General features: G+C 41.9%; 1 protein-coding gene across 1 annotated transcript; it reads left to right on the top strand.

Moving 5' to 3' along the window:
* The first annotated feature begins 580 nt into the window (after window positions 1-580).
* LOC128591324 (endogenous retrovirus group K member 19 Env polyprotein-like) lies at window positions 581-8,610 on the top strand. The gene is made up of 4 exons (XM_053598818.1): window positions 581-837; window positions 4,611-5,164; window positions 7,216-7,339; window positions 8,520-8,610. Exons 2-4 carry the CDS (start codon window positions 4,612-4,614, stop codon window positions 8,608-8,610), a joined length of 768 nt encoding a protein of 255 aa, XP_053454793.1. The 5' UTR covers window positions 581-837; window position 4,611.
* Window positions 8,611-10,315: the final 1,705 nt, after the last annotated feature.

Raw genomic sequence — 10,315 nt, 5'->3', positions numbered from 1 at the left:
GGTAATGTGCCTTCTATAAAACAGGCACAGAGACACCAAATACACTCCAGACGTGCCGCACCCACGGCACCACAGCCGTAGTGAGGCGGCGCTGTCCGCGTTTTAGAACGCTGGTAAGGAGGCTTGTGCTCCACGGAGCTTCGCCCCCGCGACCCCTGCACAAACGGCATCAGAAACGGTGCTCTACGTGCCAAGTCACCCGCAGGAGCTTGAACGACCGTGGCAGCCTTTAAAATTTATTACTTTGTTTTTCTTTAGCATAGGTCTGTGTGCTCTGACACTAATCACAATATACTTTCTCAAGGCTGAACCCACCGCACTACAGGATAAGATAAGGCACAAGACTCAGTGCCGCCTATAAGTCAGGCACTAAAACGTTTAAGTAATAAATACCATCACAATAAATACCAATGATTTAGGAGTAAAACAATTTCACAACCATGAGTGGTACTGTTTATTTTAGGTATGCTTTTAACTGCTATCAATTACGAACAGAGACAGAGTAATTACATTGTTAAAAATATCTAAAACAATCAGAGCTTACCTAAACACAAAACTGCAACCGTAAGGAAAAAAATTTTGTAACTTTCCCAGTAATTCAGAATGACCCTTGTGTAACCCATGACGCCCCTGCCTGTGAGCAGAAGTGTATAAGTACTTGCATAAGTTTCACAATGAATTTGCAGCTGCATACTTCACCCGTGGTGTGCCAGACTGTCATTCCTGCGCCGACCTCTCAACTTTCCTCGTTCCTTCTCCCTGCTTTCCCTCGGACTGGAGCCCACCGACAGGGTGGTCCGCGGCAGGTGGCGCCTCGAACAGGGACCTGAAGGACAGGTAATCTTCTCTCTCTTTCTTTTTCAAGGTTGAGGGCGGCTCTCACCAGGGAGCTGCAGTCCCGCCGGTAAAGGCTGACCGGTTAAGTGTGAGCAATCAGCAGGTACCATGGGGCACGCATTAACCAAGGAAGAAAAAATATTGAGTACAGGTACTTTACCAGATTATATTAAAGCATGCATGGATGCCTCACCAGCGATAGTCCAAGGTATGGCCTATGCTGCAGCAATGCAAGGACAGAAATTCAGCGCCTATGTTAAAAATACCTTCAATAAAGGAGGCAAGGGGCCAAGAGCTCCTACTAACACTTGCTACAATTGTGGCAAGCCAGGACACATGCAGAAGGACTGTAAACAGTCCCATGCCAATAAGCCGAGGGGGGAACCACCCGGCTTATGCCCTCGTTTTAAAAAGGGGCGACATTGGAAAAATGAATGTAAATCAAAATTTCATAAGGATGGAACCCCCTTGAATGACAAGGGTGACACTGATCCTGAGGATCAGGAAGTACGGAAATCAAAAAACTAGTAAAGGGGCATTCTCCCAGCCCGGACCCCAAGGGAGATCATGCTGCGGTGCAGGATGTGCAGCACTCATCTACTTTAAATCCTCAAGCCCCTGAATTTACTATTCATGACCTTTCACGGGGCACTCCTGGGAGCGCAGGTTTAGACTTTAATCCCCACTGCAGTAAAAGGGCAACTTTTGCCGGGGACAGTTGGAATTATTATTGGGAGAAGTTCAAATTATACTAAACATTTTGAAGTTATTCCAGGAGTAATTGATTCAGATACTCAAAATACAATTAAAATAATGGTTAGAGCTTTAGTGGAAACAACTCAAATTCATAAAGGACAGAGAATTGCGCAATTATTATTATTACCATATGTCCCTTTACCTGCACCACATTTAAAGACAGCCAGGGGACAAGGTCAGTTTGGTTCCACTGATCATGTAGCTTTGGTGCATGATTTGAATGACAGGCCATTCCAAGAAATAAAATTAAATGGCAAAGCATTTAAAGGGTTAATGGATACAGGAGCTGACAAAACCTGTATTGCAGCTTCTGTATGGCCTCAATCCTGGCCGGTTCAACAAACCGCTTCTTCTTTGATCGGGCTTGGTTTAGCCACAGGAGTTATGCAAAGTACAGCTTATCTCTCTTGGGAGTTTGAAGGAAAAACAGGTTTTATTCAACCATATGTATTGCCCTCTTTACCATTCACTCTATGGGGCAGGGACCTCCTACACGTTATGGATTTAAAATTAGTCACTGCTGATCAGTTAAATGACCAACATTTTACATAGGGGCCACTGCAGAAAATCATGCAATCAAAATAAAATGGTTAACAGATACGCCTGTACGGGTTAGTCAGTGGCCCCTAACAACAGAAAAGTTACAGGCATTACAAATTTTAGTTCAGGAACAAGTAGACAAAGGGCACCTGGAGGAATCCACTAGCCCTTGGAATACTCCTGTATTTGTGATAAAGAAAAAATCTGGAAAATGGAGACTTTTACAGGACTTAAGAGCAGTCAATACAGTGATGGAAGATATGGGAGCCTTGCAACCTGGACTCCCTTCCCCTGTAGCCATACCTGAGAGATGGTCAATTATAATTATTGATTTACAGGATTGTTTTTTCACCATTAATCTACATCCTGATGACTGCCCTCGGTTTGCTTTTAGTGTTCCTTCACTAAATTTACGAGAGCCTTTTAAAAGGTATCAATGGAAAACTTTACCTCAAGGTATGAAAAATAGTCCTACATTGTGTCAAAAATTTGTGGCTGCTGCTTTAGCAGCACTGCGAGTACAATTTCCAGATGCTTACATTATTCATTATATGGATGATATTTTATTGGCTCATCAACATCAGGCACAAGTACAACTTATGCTGGAAAAGGCCATAGAGCAATTAACTAAGTTTGGTCTAATTATTGCCCCAGAAAAAATTCAAAGAGATAAGCCGCTTAGCTACTTAGGTCAGTGGATTCATTCGCATTATATCACTCCACAGAAAGTACAGATAAGAAGAGACAAATTACAAACACTTAATGATTATCAAAAACTCTTAGGAGACATAAATTGGATTCGGCCTTATTTGAAAATTACTACGGGGACTCTCAGTCCTTTGTTTGCTATTTTGCAAGGAGACTCAGATCCACGGTCTCCAAGAATAATGACTAAAGAAGCTTTACAGACACTGGGGGTTGTGGAACAGGCACTAAGCCAAGCTAGAGTTAAACAAGTTAATTATCAGAAACCATGGTCTCTACTAATTTTTTCCACTGATTACACCCCTACTGCTTGCTTATGGCAGTCAGGTGTTTTAGAGTGGCTCCATTTGCCACATATGCAAGCAAAAGTCGTCGCCGACTATCCATATTTAATTTCCTTATTAATAGACAAAGGCAGAAAGAGATCTAGAGAGTTATTTGGTAAAGAACCTCATGCTATTATAACTGCTTATAATAAAACTCAAATAGAACAATTACTTCAAAATAATGAAGATTGGATATTAGCCTTGCAAGGTTACACAGGTCAAATTTTATATCACTATCCAAAACATCCTTTAATTGAATTTACAAAAACAGTTTCACTTATATTTCCTCTTTTGTGTGCCAGACAGCCACTACCTCAGGCTGTCACATTATTTACTGATGGCTCTTCAACAGGCAAAGCTGTGGTTTTTAGTCCAGGCATGTCGCCTCTCATAAAGGAAGTGGCACAAACTTCAGCTCAACAAGCAGAACTATGGGCATTAATCACTGCTTTTGAACATTTTAACCAGAAGTTTAATTTGTATACAGATTCTAAATATGTTGCTTCCTTATTTCCGGCCCTAGAAACTGCTCTTTTAACAGGAACTTCTACTATACTACCTTTGTTAAAAAGGCTACAAACTTTAATTCAACAAAGACACAATCAATTTTATATTGGTCATATAAGAGGGCACTCGCAATTGCCAGGGCCATTGGCTCGGGGCAATGCCACTGCAGATTTACTTACAAGAACTGTAGTGGCCACAGTCACTCAGGCTGAGGACAGCCATGCTTTGCATCATCAAAATGCTAACGCATTAAGAAAAATGTTTCACATCACTAGAGAACAGGCAAGACAAATAGTCTTGCGGTGTAAGGCATGCCCTCTTACCCATCATTCATTAAAATTTGGAGTTAATCCTAGGGGCCTCCGCCCCAATATTTTATGGCAGATGGATGTTACCCACGTGCCAAGCTTTGGAAAATTAGCATATGTACATGTAACTGTGGATACTTTTTCACATTATATTTGTGCCTCTGCAAGAACTGGCGAGGCTTACAAGGATGTTATTCAACACTTGTTTAACTGTTTTCAACAATTAGGAATCCCTCTTCAATTAAAAACAGATAATGCTCCAGCTTATACTTCTCAAGCATTTGTTAACTTTTGTGCTCAATGGAAAATAGCTCGTTCTACAGGGATCCCTTACAATCCACAAGGGCAGGCCATTGTAGAGCGAGCCAATCAAATATTAAAACTACAAATTGAGCGCCTACAAAAGGCCCATACATATTTCTCTCCTCATCACATTTTGTCACATGCTTTATTTGTATTAAATCATCTAAATGTTAATACAGAAAATCATACACCAGCATTAGTACACTGGCAACCAGAAACAAAAACTGCTTTACCAAAAGTTCTTTGGAAAGATTTGTTATCTGGATTATGGAAAGGACCAGATGTCCTCATAACCTCGGGACGAGGGTATGCTTGTGTTTTTCCACAGGATGCGGAATCACCCATCTGGATTCCAGACCGACTGGTCAAGCCGGCTCCCCCGGAAAAAGCAACGCAGGAGGAGGCGCCAGCGGCTTCTGCGGAACCTCACCCGCCGCTTGGAGAAAGTGAAAGTAAACTCGCCAATCGCGAACAAAATCACCTGGATGCAAATTAAGACTCTTACCCAACAAGCCAAACAACTACTACTTTCCCAGGGAAAATCCCTAACTCCTTGCATGTATTTTATAGCTTTTTTAACTCTCATTTCAAGTCCCAAAGTAGAAAGCACCGCCTACTGGGCGTATGTTCCCAATCCACCTTTGCTTCATCCTGTTGGCTGGTTTGATCAGGAGTCGATTAAAATTTTAACTAATGACACCCTCCGTTTAGGAGGCTTTCAAGATTCAGAATCGCGGGGCCACGCCTCCTCCTTTGTTAACTTTACAGGTAGAGCAGACTCGCTCCCCATTTGTCTTACTCTCAAGGGAAGGGCACCACCGTTTTGCCTGCAAACCAGTTTCAGAGTGTTTCTGACGGACGCTCCTGACCCCAATGACCCTGGTAAGCGTTATGTATGGGAATATCAATTACAAACCTTAGGATATTTAAACTTTAATGAAACTTTTGAAGAGGTAACTACATTACCTATCCCCAACTGTAAAGAAAAATATAGAGATATAAATCAATTTTGGGACTCATCATTAACAAAAACTCCCGTCTGGCTGAAATGTGGTTTTGCTGAAGCAGCCAGTCGACATGTCCCAGTAAACTCTAAACTAACCATTTGGGACTATTCTGCTTCTTCAGGAGAAGGAAAATATGATCAATATTTAAAAGACAATAGTGTAAAATTTCATAAATACAGATGGTCATCTTTTCCCCCACAAAAAATTAGACGTTGGTATTCACCTGGTTTAGTGGAACCCATATGGGTTGCACAAAGCCAGAACACAACTCAAGTTCATTATGATTTATTTAGACTAGTTGCAGCCTCAAATATAATTTTAGAAAAAAAACCAGACATGACGGAATCTGCTGTTATATTTGTTAGAGTGTGTGTGGGATATCCCTATGCATTGCTATTGGCATCTTCAAGTTATTTAAGTATAACTGAACATAGAAATTCCTATAAAATAACCTGTATTTCTTGTAAAATAACTAATTGTATTGCGTCCTTTGATATGCAACATGATAAACAACTAAATGTTATGTTAATTGTAAAAAGACCTTCTTATGTAATGTTACCTGTAGATCTACAAGATGATCCATGGTATGATAATACAGCGTTACAAGTTTTGGAAACGCTTAATGAATTAATTAGACCAAAAAGGTTTGTAGCAAGTTTAATTTTAGGCATTGCAGCTTTAATTTCTATAATTACTACTTTTGCTGTAGCTACCACAGCTTTAGTGCAACAAGTACATACAGCACACTATGTCAATACTCTTAGCAGTAATGTAACTTTAGCGTTAATGACACAAGCTAATATTGATAGTAAACTTGAAGCAAAATTGAATGTATTGGAAGAAGTAGTTTTAGCATTAGGACAGGATATTAAAAATATACAACAAAAATTACAAACCAGATGCCATTCTGCTTTCCAAGCTATTTGCATTACACCATTACCTTACAATATATCCGAGCCTTGGAATAAAGTGCAAGCTCATTTACAAGGAGCATGGAAAGATAATGATATAACACATGATTTGAGCCTTCTTTGACAAGACATCACAGCTATGAGTCGAGCCCATTTGCCAACAACTTCCCTTCAAACACTAGCTGAATCACTAAGTAATAGCTTTAAGGCACTCAGTCCTCTTGATTGGATCCAATACTTTGTGTTTATAATAATAATAGGATGTCTACTACTTCTCACTGTTCTACTATTACCTTGTCTCATCCGTTGTCTTTTTACGTCTATAACTTCCATTCGCCAGGAGGTCTTCGAGCTGCGGTTTAATAATAGAAAAGGGGGAAATGCCGCACCCACGGCACCACAGCCGTAGTGAGGCGGTGCTGTCCGCGTTTTAGAACGCTGGTAAGGAGGCTTGTGCTCCACGGAGCTTCGCCCCCAGCGACCCCTGCACAAACGGCATCAGAAACGGTGCTCTACGTGCCAAGTCACCCGCAGGAGCTTGAACGACCGTGGCAGCCTTTAAAATTTATTACTTTGTTTTTCTTTAGCATAGGTCTGTGTGCTCTGACACTAATCACAATATACTTTCTCAAGGCTGAACCCACCGCACTACAGGATAAGATAAGGCACAAGACTCAGTGCCGCCTATAAGTCAGGCACTAAAACGTTTAAGTAATAAATACCATCACAATAAATACCAATGATTTAGGAGTAAAACAATTTCACAACCATGAGTGGTACTGTTTATTTTAGGTATGCTTTTAACTGCTATCAATTACAAACAGAGACAGAGTAATTACATTGTTAAAAATATCTAAAACAATCAGAGCTTACCTAAACACAAAACTGCAACCGTAAGGAAAAAAATTTTGTAACTTTCCCAGTAATTCAGAATGACCCTTGTGTAACCCATGACGCCCCTGCCTGTGAGCAGAAGTGTATAAGTACTTGCATAAGTTTCACAATGAATTTGCAGCTGCATACTTCACCCGTGGTGTGCCAGACTGTCATTCCTGCGCCGACCTCTCAACTTTCCTCGTTCCTTCTCCCTGCTTTCCCTCGGACTGGAGCCCACCGACAGGGTGGTCCGCGGCACAGACGTGCATGCCTCATTGTTTTCCCCATAAGCTTAAAAATCACATTCCAACTCATACCATTACCCTTAAACATCTCTCCTTCCACCATCTGCAAAATAAAAATTCTATGATTACTTTTCAGCAGACGATAAAGGCATTTCAAAAATTTTTGTAGTAAATATACAAAATAAAAACAACATATTGCCTAGTAAATGTTCTGTCTTCTTGTTTTTACTTAATCACTCCAACATGAATGCGATGCCACCAGGAGAAGCTTGTTTAGGAACAGAAGCAAAAGAAAAGCTTTCTGGCCCCGTTTCCTGCTGGTTACTCACAAGTTATCCATCTGGGGTGCTTTCCCTCTTGCTCTTTCTCACAGAGGCAGACGGTTCATTATTCTCACCCATTGGCTGTCATTTCTATCCATAGATTAAGTCATGCATGTAGCTATACGCACATTATATTCTCCTCTTTTACACATAAATAAATGACAGTCTATTATAAATTTAGTGGATCACTTTTAAGAAGTGAATGGCAACATATCAAATAGAATATACAGTACGTTTATGGAAAACAGAAACCCAGAACAAATGTCACTGTACTTTATTCTTACACGACTCCTTCTCTGTAAAATATAATAAATACATATATCTTCTAGAGTTTAAAATCAGAGTGGCACTTTCTATAGGGAAATTTCTATTGTTATTAGATCAGCTATTTCCATAATGGCAATGTATAATGATTTAATCACTCACAATATCAACATCTTTTGTTAGAAGCACATTTTACATTGATTCGAGCCACTTGGGCTGGGCAAGTGTTTAAAGTACTGAAACTAAAAATAGGTTTATCAGGATCTGTAAAGATATTTTTGCTAAGTGTTCATTGGCTTAAAAATATCCTTTCAAAACAATTCAGATTATTTGGCTGAGAGGTTCATATGCACATATTGACCCAGAGGCTGTGATTTCCTGTATGACAGAATCTCTTACAAAATTAGTAACACAATCCAGGTTCAGTTTACAGACATAATAGAGTTCTCCCCAGAATGTAAGAGTCTGTGGAGATGATTTTTTTTTTTTTTATGATGGTGGCGTGGATGGATGGGGAGAAGGGGGGGAAGTATGGGAAGCCGAAAACCAAAGTTGAATAAGATAAAGATACAGAAAATACAGTTGAAATGATGTTTCCTCGCTCCTTGTAGTAGCCTTTGTAATGAAAAGGCAACAGCGATTCTCGTGTACCTTGATGGGAACACGCCAGTGACTGTAACACAGACACAACACCAACCCTAGAGCCATCCCAGAGCTGGACAGCACAACACACCCCAGAAGAGGTTGCCTGTCAAACTGCTCTTAAAAGACCAGTGCACTTTATAAACACTAATATTTATTTTAGTGATTCCTCTGGAAAAATACCTTCCATCCCTAATTGGCCTTCTATACAACAGCAAAGTCAATGGTCACCAGCTAGAAAATGCAGGGGAGGGGGGCGGGCACGACCACCTTTGTCTTTCATTCCTCCCAGTGAACAGGATGCCTGGGAAGGGCAGGCGACTTCCAGGAATTCAAGGTTGCCGAATTACTAAAATAAAACACACTTTTTACATATGTCAATAAATCAGCCTGCCATGGCAAGACGGCCAGCCGGTTCCTAGAGAAAATGAACCCGTGTGGCCACTCCTCTGTTGCCGGACCGGATCACAGAATCCTACAGGACAGGCTCAGGTCAGCCGGCAAAGCCCCGTGAGAATCGACAGGCAATTTAACCTCCAGAGAAAATCCCCGCGGAGAAGTCGCGGGCGGGGACGAGCTCAGCCTGTGAGCTCGGGTGGGGTGCGATGGCCCCCAGTACCTTGGGGAAGGGCGGGGAGGAGCAGGCGGCCTGCAGGTCCCCGGGCCACACAGGGGCGCGCGCAGGGGCAGCCGTGCCTGAGGCCAAGCGGGAGGACTGCGCAGCCCGCCGCCGCCGCCACCCTGGGAACACGACTCTGCCACTTACCCCGTCGGTGTTATTAAAAGAATACTATGCAGCCTTAAAGAAAGATGGAGACTTTACCTCTTTCATGTTTACATGGATGGAGCTGGAACATATTCTTCTTAGTAAAGTATCTCAAGAATGGAAGAAAAAGTACCCAATGTACACAGCCCTACTATGAAACTAATTTGGGGCTCTCACATGAAAGCTATAACCCAGCTACAACTTAACAATAGGGGGAAGTGGGAAAGGGGTGGGTGGGTAGAGGGAGGGGGATCGGTGGGATCACACCTGTGGTGCATATTACAGGGGTATTTGCGAAACTTGGTAAATGTAGAATGTAAATGTTTTGGCACAGTAACTGAGATAACGCCGGAAAGGCTGTGTTAACCACTGTGATAATAATGTGTCAAATGGTTTATGAAGCGAGTGTATGATACCCCATGATCATATCAATGTATACAGTTATGATTTAATAAAAAAAAAAAAGATGTTAAGGGCTCCGTTAGATCCTTAGATCGAGGAGAAACCTTTCTTTTTTGTCATATGGAAATTCCAATTAAAAAAAAAAATCCGAGGCAGCATTGGGCTCCCGGTACAACCCACAGAGTCTGCACTCCGCCCCCAGCCAGCCCTCAACTTGCTGCAGCAGGGGCCAAAAATCAATCCCAAGCTGGGAGCAGGAGCACTTGAGTGCGCAGGCAAAGACTTCCACCCGGGCAGGGCCAGAGTCTGGCTTTGCTTTGAAAGCTGTAACCTGCGAGTGGCATCAGGAGAAAGAGTTCCTACACAGTGTTTCTCTCCAGAGGTTTCATATATGACACCTACAGTACTTAAGTCCTGACACTGTCCCAGGTACTATCCCATGACAATGGGACAGTCATGTCCCATGATTCTCAAAAAAAAAAAAAAATCCCCAATCTTCCTTTGTCTAACAGAGTGTGCCTGGCAGCGTCCTGCACCCCGGCCCCACTCAACACAACCAGTAGTCCCCAAAGACCTTCCTCTGCTCTAGGGCAGAGA

Source organism: Nycticebus coucang, chromosome 8 (genome assembly GCF_027406575.1).
Source record: "Nycticebus coucang isolate mNycCou1 chromosome 8, mNycCou1.pri, whole genome shotgun sequence".
Taxonomy (NCBI): domain Eukaryota; kingdom Metazoa; phylum Chordata; class Mammalia; order Primates; family Lorisidae; genus Nycticebus; species Nycticebus coucang.
This window is presented reverse-complemented; position numbering and strand designations above follow the sequence as displayed.